The sequence below is a fragment of the Tursiops truncatus genome, chromosome 12 (assembly GCF_011762595.2).
Source record: "Tursiops truncatus isolate mTurTru1 chromosome 12, mTurTru1.mat.Y, whole genome shotgun sequence".
Lineage (NCBI taxonomy): Eukaryota > Metazoa > Chordata > Mammalia > Artiodactyla > Delphinidae > Tursiops > Tursiops truncatus.
The window spans coordinates 80338645-80358724 of record NC_047045.1 but is presented as its reverse complement, the minus strand read 5'-3'; the positions used below and the strand labels follow the sequence as shown (position 1 = coordinate 80358724).

The window sequence follows — 20080 nt, the reverse complement described above, 5'->3', positions numbered from 1 at the left end:
CATAAGGAGGCAGGTAAAGTGGGTTTGATAAGATTCCACTTAACATCATGAAAGTTATCTTTTCTCTTGGAAAATTCCCACCCCATGAACCCATCCTAGTACCACTATGTTCAGGAAGGGAAGCAAACCCCCATCAGTGTTATTGTTTCTGCCTCAATCAACCATAGAACTAGATGCAACACATCTTAACCTTCCCCAAGATTGACTTTGCTTCTATCTGTTCCTACTTTTCTTTTTTAGACAAATTTAAACAGGGATTCTCATAGGGAATAAGGCCCAAGGAAAACTGACTTCTCAATAAAAGAGCACTTACCTTGATGGGAAAATGTGACCAACAAAGTCTGAACAAGGAAAGATGAAAGCTGCAAAGCAGCATGTACCTTTCCCATTTGGTTGTTTCTAACCCTCTGTGCTTTTAAAAAACTGCATTTTTAGGGAAATGCAAACTGCAGTTTACGTTAATGTTACAGGGTTCTTTCTCTTCCACATCTTCTTCACCAACAGAGCTGGCTGGCATGCAGATACTATTTGTAAGGTATAAATATTACTAAAGTTCCCACCTTGGCATATTTATCTAAACAGTCTGTGAAGTTTCTAGTGGAAACAAAACAAACCATACCTACACTACCAAACCCCCAATTACTAATACGAATAAGCAAAGATAATATATAGGTGGTATGTAGGTTAGACTGATGATTTAAAAGCATATTCCATTATATTCTTAATGTATTAAATTGGCATTAAGAAGTAGGAAAACCAATTACATTTATATTTTAATATAGGTTAATAAAAGCCAAATTATAGCCAACTGTTTTAATAAAAGCCAAATTATAGCCAACATTTTTTTTTTTTTAAATTCTAGGGTACACACACTGAAAAAAACAGAACAAGAAAGTCAGTTCAGGGGCTTTCTTATAAACAAATGATATCACAGTCTTCCCTGTCACATGCTTCCGAGCAATTCTGTAAATCTAATCAGTCACACAAGACATCGAATGGTGAGTCTCTCACATTTGTTACTTTTAATTCCTAAGTGGTTATTATCTAATATTTTCACTTCTGGGTAAGAGAAAAGGCATTTTGGTCCATTAATTCACCTACTCGCTCCTGGAGGACATTAACCAACTCTGCTATTACGAAGATGTGAGTGTCATCAATGTCTTGAATGATGAACTTCTTCCCTAGGGCATTTGACTCATCCAAGTACAGCAGAAATTGCTTCATGGCAGGGTCACTGTCGAGATAAACACATGATGATGAGACACCTTACTGTCAAATTACCAGAGACCTGAACAATTAGAATTGAGCATGGAGAGTTTTAGGATAAGTTTAAAAGTTCTAAACTGTTAACCAATTCCTCACTCCTTCTCTGCCTCAAGTGTTGATGATTAACAGACACAGTGTTGATGATTAACAGACAGCTTCATTTTAGAACTGTTAGTGCAAGTTTAGAGGAAAGAGGCCAATGATGAGATTTTAAAAGAATAATTTGTCACCGACAAGTGAAAAAGTAAAGCAATGTTCACAGCTTTGTAATAGGGACTCGAAGCACAGCCCTGTTAACTGATTTTAAAAATGCCAACAATAGTCTTTGGCTTGCAGTAAATATTCAACTTTTTTTCCTTCCTTAAAATTCTGAACCTCCTAACATTCAGAATCTTTAAAGGAAATTCTAACCAAATCTCTCTGAGAACAGTGAGTTCAAAATGAGATCTAAATTCAATTCTATTTATTTGTGGTTTTTAGTTTGGAATGAATAGGACAGCCATAAGGGAAAGAGATAAAATTTCCTAGATTTATAGAAATGAGTCTTTTTAATAAAAACCTGAATTATAACAAAGGCACACTTTAGATCTAATATAATATACAATACTGTGTTCAGCAAAAGATGAATATAAAAATGTCAAGTTGCATACAGATATTTTTAATTCTTAGAGAAAACATAATCTTACACAATCTTTTGGTTTCTTGAGGGATGTCAACATCAATCACAAAGATAATAATTTAATTCAAAAGAGGTCAGTGTAATTTACTGGAAACCATATACATTTTATTTCTTTCAAGTACAAACATAGGTACAAGTGAAGCTAACAAAGTAAAGGATTTATTTCAATAGCTAAATGAGTATGGTTTATGGTATATATTAACTATGAATAAAGTCAAGCCTTCCTGAAAAAACGATTGTCTTAATTACTTTCAACAGTTTACCTTTAAAATAATTTTATTAACAATTTGCTATGCTATAAAATAATGTGAATAAATAAGTAGGTCTCCCCATGTCAGAAATGACACTTTTTTTTGTTTTTTTTTTTTTGCGGTACGCGGGCCTCTCACTGTTGTGGCCCCTCCCGTTGTGGAGCGCAGGTTCAGCGGCCATGGCTCAGGAGCCCAGCCACTCCGCGGCATGTGGGATCTTCCTGGACCGGGGCACGAACCCGTGTCCCCTGCATCGGCAGGCGGACTGTCAACCACTGCGCCACCAGGGAAGCCCAGAAGTGACACATTTTAAATTTAGTTTCTAGTATGCTTGTTATCTTAGGTTCAGAAAAGTTAGGTTCTATTGATCCACTTAAGTTTGGCAAAATTCAGTTAAATTCTATAGTTGCAGTATTATAATGACCATACTAATGTGGGAAATTGATTTGTTCAGAAGTGGTAAACTTGCTCTGTTAAGTTTTATTCACTCATTCAATAAACTGAGTACCCATCATGTGCCTGGTGCTATTCTGGTCTGGGGGATTCAGCAGTGAAGACAATTTACATTCTAGTGGTAACACTATGACAAACACACAGAAAACAAAGGAAGCGAATGAGAAATGGCAGTGACGACAGTGATATGATCTTGCAAGTTTAAGCAGAGGACTCAGGGGAGGCCTTACTGAGCAGGTGATGTCTGAATACACATCAGAAGGAGGTAGTGAGCAAACCATGAAGTGACATGGGGTAGAACATCCTACACGGAGTGAACAGCAAGGCCACAGAGCTGGAGAGGGGAAAGTGGAGGGGAGAGCAGTGGGATATGGGTTAGAACTCCATCTTGATTTAACTTACAAAATGACTTTAATTTTAAATGTAAAGATCATACTGGGTTGAGAAGAGGCTGGTGGGTGGTGGAGGCAACGGTGGAAACAGGGAGACCAATTAGAAGGTGAATGCAGTAATAATGACAAGACACAATGATTTGGACCTAGGTGGTACCAGGGAAGTTGAGCAGTGGCTCAACTCTAGATATACACCAAACGTAAAGCCCACATAACTTGCTGAGACTGGACTTGAGCTTTGAGAGGAATTAAGGAGACGCCAAGATTTCTGGTCTGAGCAAATGAAGGGATGGAGTTGTCTTTCACTGAGATGAGGAGGAACACAGAAGAACAGGGGTGTAGTTAAGATCGAGAATCTGGCTTTAGGCAAGTTACATCTGAGATGCCACCCAAGTGAAGAAGTGGAGCAGGAAGCTGGATATACAATTCTGGATTTCAGCAGTGAAGTCCAGAATGAGGAGTCAGTCAGTCATCAATGTATAGACGGCATTTAAAGCTATGACAAAGGAGTGAGCAGAGCTACAGAGGAGAGTCCAAGGACCAAGCCCTGGATACTCCAATATCAAAAGGTTAGGAAGAAAAGGATGAACCAGCAAATCAGCCTATAAAATGACCACTGAGGTCGGAAGAAAACTTGAAGAGACTGGAAGCTAAGTAAACAAAGGATCTCCAGGAAGAGGAAGAGATCAGCTGGGCCAAATGTTGTTAAGAGGAAGAGCAAGAGAAGGACTGAGAACTGACTACTGGGTTCAGAAAGTTACTGGACTTTCCCAAGAGCAGCTTCAGGACTATGGCTACAGAGGACAGGGCCTGACTGGAGTGGTTTTCAGACTGCAAGGAGTGAAATCGGAGAAAGTGACTACATATGTATCTTCTGAGAAATCCTGCTACAAAGAGCAGGAAAGTCAAGTGGGAGCTGGAGACGGATGTGGAAGCAAGAGTTTCTGCCCCACAGGGCCGCCCACCTGGGGAGGGGTAGTGTTACAGCATGTTTGTAGTGCTGCTGGGAATGATCTAGTAGAGAAAGAAAAGTGGATAATGCGGGAGAAAAAGAGGGAAACTGCTGAAAAGGTGTCTTTAAATAGGCCAGGGAGGCTGGGATCCGGTTCCCAAGGAGGGAGGCTGGCTTGAGACAAGAGAATAGACAAGTCGCCCACAGTAAGTGTGAGGAAGGGAAGAGTGTATGGGCCCAGGTCCAGGCGATGAAGACTGTGGACGTTCTCTTCTGGTTGCTTCTGTTTTCTCAGGGAAACGAGGAACAAAGAAATCAGCTGAAGTAAGGACAGGGACGTTTTCTGAGCTAAGAGAAGGTGAAGGTATGGAATACCATATTCCACCCGTTCTAAGAAGCACATTCCCCCCACATCTTACCATCTCCAAAATTGGGATGGGTCTTACATTTCATGGCATGTTACAGTACAACTGGCAGTGATTTTTCTTATAGGTACATAAAATACTGCTAAGTTTTAAAACTGATGAAATCTTAATTTGATGAAATCTAACAGCTTTATTAGGAAAGTGGGACAATAAATGGACTAGGAAATTTAGCTGGTTTGCAGGCTAGCATTAAGGCTCACATGAATTTAATAGTCATGAATTTAAAGTGAGACCAATCAGTATGTTTGTATGTTTTTCTCCAGCCATTAGAGTTGTGGAGGTAAAGGTTCAGAATAGGTAGAGAGCCGGATTGAACCCGACCTGGTTGGTGTGACTGAGAGGGGCAGGGAGTTGAGTGTCTTTAAGAGAACGAGTATACTGATGGACTGGGTATGGAGGAAAGTGAGGATGCTGGGATGAGTCAGGATGGAAATGCTGGGAGAATCAACAGACTGCAGGTCTGGTAGAATCAAAGGAATTATAGAGCTAGGGTATTAGAGGGAGTGAACTGGGAAGAGGAGGTAGTGGTCAGTTAGATGCCTAAAATGGAGATTTTGAAGAGATGGCAGTATTGGTAGGGATGTGGGTAGGTGTGACAATGTGAATGAATGACTATGACAGGACAGAGAAAAGCTCATTGGAAGAAAAGGCCAGGGTACTGAAAGGACTATACATACGAAATCGTTGAGAATTTGTGGAGAACTCTTGAAGAGTGACAAGTAGCCTTCAAAGAATAACTTTCAAGGAAAGACTTGGGTGTTTGTAGATGGTTACAAAGAGGAGGATTAGTGGGTGGTCTTGTCAGATTCAGAACTGGGGGGTTTCTGTGGAAGAGGGAGGGAGGATTTCTGGAAGTGGCAATGAGGAACAAGGTAGATACCCATCCCACTTCTTGGCCCAGTGGTACAAGAGGTATTAGGCAAAAGTCGACATAGCAGGCTCAGGGGAAAGCTAGGTTTTTATTATGACAACAACAAAAAAGGGGTATTGGGGGAAGATAGAGGGAAAGTTCTGAGAAGAGGCTGAGGATACAAGGGATTCTGCTGCTATCTTACTAGGTTCTAAGGGCAAAGTGATGGGGTAGGGGTGAATTTAAAAGTCGATGGAGGGACTTCCCTGGTGGCACAGTGGTTAAGAATCCACCTGCCAGGGACTGCCCTGGTAGTCCAGTGGTTAAGAATCCACCTTCCAAAGCAGGGAACATGGGTTCAATCCCTGGTCGGGGAACTAAGATCCCACATGCCACGGGGCAACTAAGCCCAGGTGCTGCAACTAGAGAGCCCATGCACTGTGGAGCCCGCATGCTGCAACTAAGACTCGATGCAGCCAAAAATAAATAAATAAATAAATAAATAAATACTTTAAAAAAAAAAAAAAAGAATCCACCTACCAATGCAGGCGATACGGGTTCAAGCCCTGGTCTGGGAGGATCCCACATGTCATGGAGCAACTAAGCCCGTGTGCCACAACTACTGAGCCTGCCCTCTAGAGCCCACGATCCATAACTACTGAGTGTGTTGCAACTACTGAAGCCCACATGCCTAGAGCCTGGGTTCCACAACAAGAGAAGCCACTGCAAGGAGAAGCCCACGCCCCGCAACGAAGAGTAGCCCCTGCTCACAGCAACTAGAGAAAGTCCACGTGCAGTAACGAAGACCCAATGCAGCCAAGAAAAAGAGTTTAAAGAGCAATTCTAGAAAGAATCTGGGGGTAATGAAGCAGGCTGAACAGGGTTCTTTCAGATATTACAGAACTGAAAATGGGGAGGCCCATAGGACAGGGAAACAAAGCTTCAGCATCTTTAAAACTATCGTTTTCCTGCTCAAACAGGTTCTTTTGAACAGGTTCCTGCTCTCAAAGGTTTCTTTTTGAAACCTCAGTTGTTTCCCTATATTGCTCCGTGTCTATACAAATAAAAGGGGGTTGGGTGGGACAGGGGTGGAGAATAAAAGGAGAGCAATTTAACAGTACACAGGTGTGGCGGACAGAAAAAACCCCTCTGCTTTACTGTTCTACAACCACACTGCTTCCTCCCTTCCCTGCAAGGAGGGACTTGCCTTTGACTCTCGTGTGGTGCCCACTTTACCCTCACAACCTTTATTGTGCTGCACTGTCTTAGACCCCACAAGAATTTCAATACTTTCTACAAAAGTCACACACTCAGAGAGGTTGCTTAGAAACATATACTTTAGGTGACAGGACAAATGGTAGTTTTTTTGTTAACCCTTTAATATAAATTTTGGGTTTAAATGGTTCAATAATGACAAAAAACAAGGACATTATAAAATCTGCTGTCCAAATGTGATACATTATCTTGTTACTGTTTGAGTGCAGTGTGTTCACAGATGACACCAATTTACTCTAGTAATTGGCTGCTACTAGGAGGTATTAGAGATAGCAAGGGTTAAGTGGTTATGAAGACTTTTATCTCCAGCAACTCTCTAAATAAAAGAAATTTACATACTTTCAATTAAGTAAAAGCTGAACAACTGAAGCCAAGAAGTGCCAGGGGACTCACACCTGTGCTTTTAACCAACAGGTCAGTGCTTTCAAAATTTTTACCATTTGCATCTACCCTTGCCATTTTAGCCATCTCTTGTAACATCTGCACTACATATTACTCAATTTTTTTCTTTAAATTGCCTTTAAATTAACTTTTCACCTTAACTTCATCTGGTACAAAATCACCAGTCATCTTGATGTTAGTTTTATTTTTTTCTCAGATAAATTAAGATGGTCATAGAAAAAGTATTTCTGTGTTCTATTGCTGCAAAATCTGTGCTACTCCAAATCATCAGGTACACAAACTGTACTCCTTATACCTGAGGAAACACTGCTAACACAAATGAGATGAGAACTTAGAAAACGGTCCATGACACACTGAAATAACTGCTTCTAATATCAATTGCTTCAATTAAATTTTTTGAAAGGAGATGGAAAGCAGTCAATTTGAGAATGAATTCTCAAGCATGTATTTGAAATGTAATCTGTAATGATTCAAAAAGACACTCAAAGTTTAAGGGGCACTTTGTTAGCATATGTTGAGGGCCTAGAATATCTTGCCTGAACATAGGACTATTCTACATGGGAGTTTCTCTGGGAGAACCTGCTGGCAGCAAAAATACCAAAACCAAGTGCCCATGTACATACTTGGTTAAAGTCCTGGGATCAGGGCTAGTGAGCAAGAAAAAATGTCTCTGTCCTCGAAACGTAAAGGGGAGGTATTATCAACCCCCTCCTAAAGAAACTTAGTATAGAACTAGGGCGCCTGCCGGCTGCTGGTGGGGGACTCTGATCCCCAAGGAGACAGGAGGAATCCCAGAGTGAACCAGTAGAACGTAGGGGGACCGAGGTGGGGAGAAAAAGTGGAGGTCAGATAAGATCAGGGCCCCTGAGGCCGGGGAGATCAGGAGAGGCAGGAGGGAGGGACTCTCCAGGAAAAGCGGGAGAGGAGCTGAGGGCGATCGCCTGGCCCACTCAAGCCGGGGAGCCTGCTGAGCTCCCAAACCACTTTCCCCCCTACCAAAGCCCCATCCAGGCCATGTGGGTCCTGGGGGCATAGGAGGGAGGCTGGGGAGATCAGAAGTGGCAAGCAGAAGAGGAGTGGGAGTGGAGTGGAGGGCGACTGCCCTGCCCACTGGGCCCTGGGGAGCCTGCTGAGCTCCCAGGCTGGTCCCCTGTGATCCAAAGCCCCCTCCAGGCTGCGTGGGTGCTTGGAGGCATAGGAGGGAGGCCAGGGAGATCAGGAGAGGCAGGCGGGAGGGGCCCAGGTGAGGTCCCCTGCCCTCTAAGACCAGGGATGGGAGGTACGCCTGGAGCCCTTCTGTTCCTTGCGCCTAAGCCCCACCCCCCACAGTCCCCAGAGCCTTTTCCAGCCCTGTGGGTCCTGAGCATTGGCCCTGCCCACCACCCAAACCTCGCCCTTCCTTACGCCCCGCTCTCCACATCCAAGGCCTTCCCCCCTCCCTTTTTTCTTTTCCCTCCTCCTCTTTTTACTATTGTGGTACTGATGTACCTTCCGGTTGTTGATTCTCTATGTTTTTATTTTTACGTTCTTTTTAACATATCTGTTAGTTTCCTAGTCTAATTTTATTTTTTACTTTGTTAGTGTTCTCGCCCTCTCTCTTTTTTTTTTGTCACCGACGTGGTTTGTGGGATCTTGATTTGCGCGCCTGGGGTCAGGCGGAAGCTCCTGCGGTGGGAGCGCCGAGTCCGAACCAGTGGACTAACAGAGAAACTCAGACCCCAGGGAATATTCATAGGAGTGAGGTCTCATGAATATTCATCAGATGAGGTCCTCATCTCAGCACCAAGACCCAGCTCTACCCAACAGCCTACAAACTCCATTGTTGGATGCCTCAGGCCAAACGATCAGTGAAACAGGAAAACAATCCCACTAATTTAAAAAAAAAAAACAGGAGACAGCAAAAAAATATGTCACAGATGAAGAAGCAAGGTAAAAACCTATAAGACCAAATAAATGAAGAGGAAGTAGGCAATCTACCTGAAAAAGAATTCAGAGTAATGAAGTAAAGATGATCCAGAATCTCGGAAATAGAATGGAGGCACGGATTGAGAAAATACAAGAAATGTTTGACAAAGATCTAGAAGAACTAAAGAACAAACAAACAGAGATGAACAACACAAAAACTGAAAATGAAAAATACACTAGAAGGAATCAATAACAGAATAATGGAGGCAAAAGAACGAACAAGTGAGCTGGAAGACAAAATGGTAGAAATAACTGCCCAGGAGCAGAATAAAGAAAAAAGAATGAAAAGAATTGAAGACAATCTCAGAGACCTCTGGGACAACACTAAATGCAACAACATTCAAATTATAGGGGTCCCAGAGAAGAAGAGAACAAGAAAGGGTCTGAGAAAATATTTGAAGAGATTATACTGGAAAAGTTCCCTAACATGGGAAAGGAAATAATCACCCAAGTCCAGGAGGCACAGAGAGTCCCATACAGTATAAACCCTAGGAAAAATACACCAAGACACGTATTAATCAAACTAACAAAAATTACATTCAAAGAAAAAATATTAAAAGCAGCAAGAGAAAACTAAAAAATTACACACAAAGGATCCTTATAAGGTTATCAGCTGATTTTTCAGTGGAAACTCTGCAGGCCAGAAGGTAGTGGCAGGATATACTTAAAGTGATGAAAGAGAAAAACCTACAACCAAGATCACTCTACCCAGCAAGGATCTCATTCAGATTCAGTGGAGAAATCGAAAGCTCTTCAGCCAAACCAAAGCTAAGAGAATTCAGCACCACCAAACCAGCTTTACAACAAATGCTAAAGAAACTTCTCTAAGCAGGAAACACAAGAGAAGAAAAAGACCCACAAAAACAAACAAAACAATTAAGAAAATGGTAACAGGAACATGTATATCGATAATAACCTTGAATGTAAAGACATTAAATGACCCAACCTAAAGACACAGACTGGCTGAATGGATACAAAACCAAGACCCATATATATGCTGTCTACAAGAGACCCACTTCAGACCTAGGGACATATACAGACTGAAAGTGAAGGGATGGAAAAAGATATTCCATGAAAAAGGAAATCAAAAGAAAGCTGGAGTAGCAATACTCGTATCAGATAAAATAGACTTTACAATAAAGACTGTTACAAGAGATAAGGAGGGAGACTACATAATGATCAAAGGATCAATCCAAGAAGAAGATATAACAATTATAAATGTTTATGCACCCAACATAGGAGCACCTCAATACATAAGGTCATGAAAGGAGAAATCAACAGTAACACAATCATAGTAGGGGACTTTAACACCCCACTTACACCAATGGACAGATCATCCAAACAAAAAATAAATAAGGAAACACAAGCTTTAAATGACACAATAGACCAGATAGATCTAATTGATATTTATAGAACATTCCACCCAAAAGTGCCAGAATACACTTTCTTCTCAAGTGCACAAGGAACATTCTTCAGGACAGATCACATCTTGGGTCACAAATCAAGCCTCGGAAAATTTAAGAAAATTGAAATTGTACCAAGCATCTTTTCTGACCACAACGCCATGAGATTGGAAATCAATTACAGGAAAAAAAACCTGTAAAAAACACAAATACATGGAGGCTAAATGCTACTAAATAAATAATAGATCACTGAAGAAATCAAAGAAGAAATAAAAAATACACAGAAACAAATGACAACAAAAACACGACGACCCAAAACCTATGGGACTCAGGAAAAGCAGTTCTAAGAGGGAAGTTTACAGCAATTCAATCTCACCTTAAGAAACAAGAAAAAAAATCTCAAATAAACAATCTAACCCTACATTTAAAACAACTAGAGAAAGAAGAACAAAGAAAACCCAAAGTCAGTAGAAAGAAAGAAATCATAAAGATCAGAACAGAAATAAATGAAACAGAAACGAAGAAAACAATAGCAAAGACGAAAAAAACTAAAAGCTGCTTCTTTGAGAGGACAAACAAAATTGATAAACCCTTAGCCAGACTCATCAAGAAAAAAAGGGAGAGGATGCAAATCAATAAAATTAGAAACGAAAAAGGAGAAATCACAACTGACCCTGCAGAAATACAAAGGATTATAAGAGGCTTCTACAAACAACTATAGGCCAATAAAATGGACAACCACAAAGAAATGGACAAATTCTTGGAAAGGTACAATTTTCCAAGACTGAACCAGGAAGATTTAGAAAATATAAACAGACCTATCACAAGTAATGAAATTGAAACTGTAATTAAAAATCTTCCAACAAACAAAAGTCCAGGACCAGATGGCTTCACAGGCGAATTCTATCAAACATTTAGAGAAGAGCTAACATCGATACTTCTCAAACTCTTTCAAAAAAATGCAGAGGGAGAAACACTCCCAAATTCATTCTACAAAGCCAGCATCACCCTGATACCAAATTAGACACAAATCAATCAATGTGATGCACCACATTAACAAATTAAGGAATAAAAACTATATGATCATCTCAATAGATGCAGGAAAAGCTTTTGACAAAATCCAGCACCCATTTATGATAAAAACTCTCCAGAAAATGGGCATAGAGGGAAACTACCTCAACATAATAAAGGCCATATATGACAAGCCCACAGCAAGCAACATACTCAATGGTGAAAAACTGAAAGCATTTCCACTAGGATCAGGAACAAGAGAATGATGTCCACTCTTGCCACTATTATTCAACATAGTTTTGGAAGTCCTAGCCACAGCAATCAGAGAAGGCAAAGAAATAAAAGGAATCCAAATTGGAAAAGAAGTAAAACTGTCACTATTTGCCAATGACATGATACTATACATAGAAAATCCTAAAGATGTCATCAGAAAACTACTAGAACTAATCAACGAATTTGGTAAGGTTGCAGGATACAAAATTAATGCACAGAAATCTCTGGCATTCCTATACACCACCAACAAAAAATCAGAAAGAGAAATTAAGGAAACACTCCCATTTACCATTGCAACAAAAAGAATAAAATACCTAGGAATAAACCTGCCTAAGGAGGCGAAAGACTTGTACTCAGAAAACTATAAAACACTGATGAAAGAAATCAAACATGACATAAACAGATATACCATGTTCTTGTATTGGAAGAATCAATATTGTTAAAATGACTATCCTACCCAAAGCAACCTTCAGATTCAGTGCAATCCCTATCAAACTATCAATGGCATTCTTCACAGAATTAGAACAAAAAGTCTTACAATTTGTATGGAAACACAAAAGACCCCGAATAGCCAAAGCACTCTTGAGAAAGAAAAATGGAGTTGGAGGAATCAGCCTCCCTGACTTCAAACTGTACCACAAAGCTACAGTCATCAAGACAGTATGGTACTGGCACAAAGACAGAAATATAGATCAATGGTACAGGAAAGAATGCCCAGAGATAAACCCATGCACATATGGGCACCTAATTTTCGACAAGGGAGGCAGGAACATACGATGGAGAAAAGACAGCCTCTTCAAAAAGTGGTGCTGGGAAAACTACACAGCTACATGTAAAAGAATGAAATCAGAACATTACCTAACACCATACACAAAAATAAACTCAAAATGGATTAAAGACTTAAACATAAGACCAGACAGCATAAAACTTTTAGAGGAAATCAGGAAAAACACTCTTTGACATAAACCACAGCAAGATCTTTTTTGACCCACCACCTAGAGTAACAGAAATAAAAACAAAAAAAACAAATGGGACTTAATTAAACTTAAAAGCTTTTGCACAGCAAAGGTAACCATAAACAAGACAAAAAGACAAACCTCAGAATGGAAGAAAATACTTGCAAATGAAACAACAGACAAAGTATTAATCTCCAAAATATACAAACAGCTCATGGAGCTCAATATCAAAAAAAAAACCAATCCAGTTAAAAAATGGGCGGAAGACCTAAATGGACATTTCACCAAGGAAGACATGCAGATGGCCAAGAGGCACATGAAAAGATGCTCAATGTCAAAAATTATTAGAGAAATGCAAATCAAAACTACAATGAGGTATCACCTCACGCTGGTCAGAATGGCCATTATCAAAAAATCTAGAAATAATAAATGCTGGAAAGGGTGTGGTGAAAAGGGAACCCTCCTGCACTGTTGGTAAAAAACTAAAAATAGAACTATCATATGACCCAGCAATCCCACTACTGGGCATATACCCTGAGGAAACTATAATTCAAAAAGAGACATGCACCACAATGTTCACTGCAGCACTATTTACAATAGTCAGGACATGGAACCAACCTAAATGTCCACTGACAGATGAATGGATAAAGATGTGGCACATATATACAATGGAATATTACTCAGCCATAAAAAGAAAAGAAACTGAGTTATTTGTAGTGAGCTGGATGGACCTAGAGTCTGTCATACAGAGTGAAGTAAGTCAGAAAGAGAAAAACAAATACTGCATGCTAACGCATATATGTGGGATCTCAGGAAAAAAAATGGTACTGATGAACCTAGTTGCAGGGCAGGAATAAAGAGGTAGATATAGAGAATGGACTTGATGACATGGGGTGGGAGGGCAAAGTGAGAGTAGCATCGACATATGTACACTACCGAATGTAAAACAGTTGGCTGGTGGGAAGCAGCAGCATAGCACAGGGAGATCAGCTCAGCGCTTTGCGATGACCTAGAGGGGTGGGATAGGGAGCATGGGAGGGAGGCTCACGAGGCAGGGGATATGGAGACATGTGTATGCATATGGCTGATTCACTTTGCTGTGCAACAGAAACTAACATGGTATTGTGAAGCAATTATAGTCCAATAAAGATCTAGTAAAAAAAAAAAAAAGAACCTTGGTATACCTCCTATAAAATATGATTGTTAAAAAAAGTATTACACCATGAGAGGCCTACTAGAATGATGCAGTTAGCTATGAAAGAGACCATAAAATTAATCGGTCAGTTGGATAAAGTTGTCAATACTGTCTATCCAATCAGAATGATAATCTTGTCTTAGTCAATAATAAACTATCCTTCCTGATAGTAATTAGTTAACAGATATAATTACTTTAAAATTTTACAAGTATTTCTCCATAAATACTGTTATGTCCTGATAGTAGAATGTTTTAGAAAATTGTTACTGAATGTGAAAATGCCTTTGTTCATATCATGTAAAATATTTTCAAATATTTTAATAGCTATATTGTTTGATGATAAAAATGTCACAACACTTTGTTTAATTAGAATAATCAACTACCTACAATTTTATCTGCAGCTTGGATCACTTCCTTAAGATAAACATCTAGAAATGGAATTATTGTGTTAAAGCATATAAAAGCTCAAAAGACCTATCACAAATTACTTTCTAGATCAGTTGCTTCTTTTTTGTGTGTGTGTGGTACGCGGGCCTCTCACTGTTGTGGCTTCCCCGTTGCGGAGCACAGGCTCCGGACGCGCAGGCTCAGTGGCCATGGCTCACGGGCCCAGCAGCTCCGCGGCATGTGGGATCTTCCCGGACCGGGGCATGAACCCGTGTCCCCTGCATCGGCAGGCGGACTCTCAACCACTGCGCCACCAGGGAAGCCCTAGATCAGTTGCTTCTTAAGACTGCACTTCCATCATCCATGTCAGCAGCTTGGTGAGAGCCTGCTTTTTAAAAGCTACGGACCGGAAGATAACAGTCACCTCATTTAAAAGCTACTCTGGTTGGGGGTGGGGAAGGATAAATTAGAAAGCTGGGATTAACATATACACACTACTATATACAAAATACTGAATAGATAATCAACAAGGACCTACTGTATAGCACAGGGAACTCTACTCAATACTCTGTAATAACCTATATGGGAAAAGAATCGGAAAAAGAATAGATACATGTATAACTAAATCACTTTACTGTACCCGAAACTAATACATTGTAAATCAACTATTTTATATACAATAAAAATTTAAAAAGTAAAAAATAAAAGCTACTCTGATGTAACTTGCCAAAAAGGAGGCCTAGTGTATGAACCTTTTCTGTACTGAAACTTGAATTCAATTTATCAGAACCTCTTCTTATCCACTCTGCTTCTCACTGTGGTAGTAGAGCTCTAACTAATAACCTGGAATTTAGGGTGAGATTACACTCCTTGGTTCAATTTTATTAACAAAATTCTTTCAGTAAAAAATATTTACTAAGCACCTCTATATGTATCTCAGGCACTGTTCTGGGTGCCCAAGAAACTTCAGTGAATGCAGCCCTGCAAAGAATAAGAAGCAAAGGCTCACAAAAGATATATAAATGCTGTTTAAGAACAGGACAACAGTTAGACTGATTTTGCCTTAGTTCTTACTTGCTTTTCATATACAGTAGAGGTTTGGAAGCCAACCCCATAAGGACAAGACTGGTCTAATAATACCTGTTTCTCCAGATTCTTTGCTGTTGTGCTATAAACTGGCTGGAATTTGCAGCTGTACAAATCTTCCTGGCTGAAGCACCTGCCAAACCAACTGTGATAAATGTCACACCAGAGGTCTGCTCTAGCACCTGGAATTGGACGCAGACATTTGCTGAGCATATGCTGCTTGCTTCGGTAACTGCTATGGTTGGCTAGACTCGGGAAAACACTTGGTGTGAGGCTGGCAGTCGATAGTGGTGGATCCCAACAAAGAGGAAGTTTTCAACAATCTCATTTTGACATAAAAATACAAAAAACTGGGCTTCCCTGGTGGCGCAGTGGTTGAGAGTCCGCCTGCCGACGCAGGGGACACGGGTTCGTGCCCCGGTCCGGGAAGATCCCACATGCCGCGGAGCGGCTGGGCCCGTGAGCCATGGCCGCTGAGCCTGCGCGTCTGGAGCCTGTGCTCCGCAACGGGAGAGACCACAACAGTGAGAGGCCCGCGTACCGCAAAAAAAAAAAAAACACAAAAAACCCCCAAAAAACTTTAGTTTGTGGTATTTGATAAGCCTTGGGAGGAGAGAACCTTATTATATCCAAGTACTTTGATTTTTCAATTCACTGATAGTTGGGCCTAAATGGCCAACATTATACTCTGGTTTATTTGTTTTAATGTAGATCTGCATTCCAATACACCTAAATGCTTCGTATAATCTATGGATATTATGAGATAAGAACTGACTTATGCTGATACTGTATTATTAACAATCTTCTCTTTGGAATCAAATATAGACATGAGGGAAACTGAAGGACTTTAGTTACCAGCATCCCAACATGTGCACCTACACATGAAGGAGGGCCCACAGGCCCTGGCCATGCCCTTTATGAATCTATTATTCCTTAGGCCTGGAGTCTTCTTGGAAGATCTGTATCTTTGGGAAGACAGTTACCCTTTTGAAAAGTTGTGCAGGCTACACTTTAGATTTCACTTTGAAGGGAAAAAATAGTTTTGCAAGGATAGTATCCATCTGCAAAATAAAATTTAAGTACACTGTAGTCTTGCTGCAAAACCATTCTACATAGGGGAACTGATTATCAAACTTAAGCTGATTAAGTGCTTTTCAAACTTAAAATGCACTGTGTCAAGATCCTTTTTTATGCACAATTCTGATTTAGTAGATATGGGGTGAGGTCTGAAAATTTTCATTTCTAACAAGCTCCAGATGCTGCTGCTGCTGCTAGTCTGGAGAATACATGGAAAAGCAAGTTGTTTAGCACCCAGGCAGAATTCAGAGGCTGGTAACAAGCAAACTAGCAGAGAGCTTGCTGGATCAGGAAAGAAAAATAAACCTCAGCTCCTCTTACAAATCTGTACTCTTTGTTCTTACGGCTAAACTGAAAGTCTACCACCGAAATTTTGAGTTTCCCAAAGTTTTGCTCCTTAAAATGCAGCCTAGCATTATTAAAAAAAAATATATAGGTGTAATACAATCCCAACCATCATTCCAAAAGGATTATTTTGGAACTAGACTAAATTATTCCAAGGATATTCTCAAATAGGTAACAATGACAAAGAAAAAAATGGATGTGGGATGGAATTAGGGAGAGTAGCAAGGGGAGTGAAACTCTGTGATAAAGGAGTCATCACACATCATTAGGGAAGGAAATAAATGGTGTTGGACAATTATTCAGCTATTTGATCAAAAAAAAAAGGCAGCTAATTTAGATCTTCACCTCATAATATGCCCCTCCTCTCAATAAATTCTAGATGAATGAAACTCAAAATATCAATGAAAATAAAAATATGAAAACCCTAGGACAGAGGTGAATATTGATCAAATCCAGAATGAAGATTAACTTTAGAAAAATCAGAAGAAACAAAAGGGAAAAAACTGATAGCCGACACTGTGTGTGTGTGTATCCTCTGTGTTAAAAATAATGTTAAAAGACCAACCGGAGGCTTCCCTGGTAGCACAATGGTTAAGAATCCGCCTGCTAATGCAGGAGACACGTGTTTCAGTCCTGGTCCGGGAAGATCCCACATGCTGCGGAGTAGCTAAGTCCGTGCGCCACAACTGCCACAACTACTGAGCCTGCGCTCTAGAGCCCGCGAGCCACACCTACTGAAGCCCGCATGCCTAGAGCCCGCGCTCCACAACAAGAGAAGCCACCGCAACGAAGAGTAGCCCCCGCTCGCCACAATTAGAGAAAGCCCGCGCACAGCAACAAAGACCCGACTTGACCAAAAATAAATAAATAAATAAAATAATTAAAAAAAGACCAACCAGGAAAATGTTTCTATTAATTATGACGAAGTAATAAGAAAAATAAAATACAAAAATTAGCTTAGAAGTGTTTTCCAAAAGACAACAGCACAGCATGCTTAGAATTTCTGGGATCTCAATCCGCCTCTTGGCTTTCCCAAGTGAACACCTCTCTCCTCTCTAGCGGTTTATTTTTATCAACATACATTGTAGTCTCTCACTTTAAAACAATGAAAATAACAAGAACCAGAGTTCCTTAACATATCCTTCTTCAGCTACCGACCCACTTCTTTATTCCTTTGCTCATTATCACAACAAAACTCCTCCACCTGGTCTCTACTTCCCTGCCCCCCTTTCCCTTTCCAAAGTACTCCAATCTGGCATCTATCCCACCTCTCCATTAAAAAGCTCTCATAAAAAACCGATGACCTCCAGTGTGTCTTCATCTTACCCCACCTCTCATCAGCACTTGACACAGCCAACTCGCTTTCATCAACCATTCCCTTGGTTTCCCTCCTACTTCACTGGCTTCACCGACAATACAATTTATTGTATTGTCTTTTTTCATACTAGAGCTTCAAAATCCAATGTGTATTTTAGTACCTGGCGAAATACTTTGGGTATAGAGTTAAGAAATTAATTTCACCTGTTTCATTTTACCTTTTAGTGTGGCTACTAGAAAATTTAAGACTACATACGTGGCTCACATTATATTTCTACTGGACAGTGCTACTCTAAATGCCAGAGATCCCCAGGGTTTGGTCTTGCTCCTCCCCCAGCCTTGCCATCACAGAAACAGTACGGTCATCCACATAATGGCTCACATTAGAGGCAGAGAAATGTAGACAGTAGTAATTTCAAACAATGGGAGTGTCCACTGGGCAGGACTCCCAGATGAGACAGAATTGTTTGGTGGGGCAAACAAACAAGTGGAGACTGAGCAAGACTGGTCCAACAGTTCAGATTTTCAGACTAGGGATAATTAAGCCCTACATTAGCTTTGAGGAGCTCAACTCTACCCATAGTTTCTAGTTTCTCCTTTGGAATGTGTGCCTAGTTTAAGAAACCTTCAACTCGCTCTCTTGTTTTTTTCTCTTTTTTAAAGACCAAAGTTTGTGTGACTTAGGCAGACCCTAAAATTCTAGTCAATCCCTGACGATTTGAGAATACAAGCACTGTTCCCCTAAAGAGGGTTAATGTAACAAACATGCTACCGCTGACCAAAACTTCTTGGAAATAATGCCAATTGCATCTATTCAACAGAAACATTGAAATCTGGCACCAGGAAGAAACTTAGCAACGAAATCTGTCCCATTTGATGAACCGGGAAACTGGGAGATTGGGATTGACATATATACACTAATATGTATAAAATGGATAACTAATAAGAACCTGCTGTATAAAAAAATAAATAAAATTCTAAAAATCCAAAAAAACCCACCATCTGTCCCACTTGTTATTAAGTAAGAAAAATGCAGTTGAGAAAGCTGAAAAACTTGATTCATTCAAATCTTAAGAACAAAAGAAAAAAATGGACTTTGGAAGGGATACACATACAAATCAAGAATCAATGTGCAGATTTAAAATTTGTTAAGTATCAAAACTACTAACCATTCTATAAGCACTCCTTTCAAGACGTTGACCATCTTTTCCAAGTCAGAAGGTGCAGATGACCTTAAAAATGCTAATAAAAGGATAAGGTGACAAAACACAAAAGCATCAACTTCAATATCCTTTGGTGATTTACTTCTGAAAAGAGGCAAAAAATTAAATGCCAAGACTAAACATATAAGTCTATGAAAGACATAAAGCTAACATTAGGAAAACATACAGATATTCTGATCTTTTAGCAAAATTAAAATGAGTCTATTTGGAATATTAACAACGCATAAATCTTACTTGCAAAAAATTCTGCCCGCTGTCAAACCTAATGAAAGCATGGGCCCTAACTCCACAGCAGTGTGCCCAATCCAGGTCTAAAACATGTCCACTAATCAAAAGATTTCTTTTCCTACTCAGGAGTATGATAAAAGGTAATATCCTTGGAGACAGGAATCACAGGATGGTAGCTCTGAAAGGGGACCTAAAAATTACATGGTGAGTCCGACCACCTCGTTTTGTAGACGAAAAGGAGCGAAAGATTAAGCCGCAGCTCCCGACCAAAAAAAAAAAAAAAAAAAAAAGTACAATCCATGTCTCCAGATCTTGTGTTCCTCTGCCAAACAAAATATGTTCCCCAATGATGTGCGCTTGAAGGAAAAGAAACCACTCAGCGCACGCGAAGTTAACCCTTCTTAAATTTCTATACTTGGGTACCGGGCAGTGCCTCCCCGAAGGAAATCCACCGTTCAATTCCCGCGGGGCAGCCGCCCGGCCTCGTCAGAAAGGGCCCAGAAAGGGGGCAGAACACCGCCCTATACCCCCGCACCTGAAAGACAGGCTTCTGGGACTTTCCCCCTCCTCCTCTTTTTCTTTGAGACCCCTCTACCTTCCAGGCACCCCACTCTCCCCTCTTGCGCCAAGAGCCAAAGCCACGAACCTCCGCCCACAGATGCAGCAGCA

General features: G+C 40.4%; 1 protein-coding gene across 1 annotated transcript; it reads right to left on the bottom strand.

Moving 5' to 3' along the window:
- Positions 1-798: 798 nt before the first annotated feature.
- Positions 799-20030, bottom strand: GTF2H5 (general transcription factor IIH subunit 5). The gene is made up of 3 exons (XM_073789798.1): positions 20007-20030; positions 19130-19202; positions 799-1234 (listed from the first exon to the last, which is right to left on the bottom strand). Exons 2-3 carry the CDS (start codon positions 19162-19164, stop codon positions 1054-1056), a joined length of 216 nt encoding a protein of 71 aa, XP_073645899.1. The 5' UTR covers positions 19165-19202; positions 20007-20030; the 3' UTR covers positions 799-1053.
- Between the last annotated feature and the right edge of the window lie 50 nt (positions 20031-20080).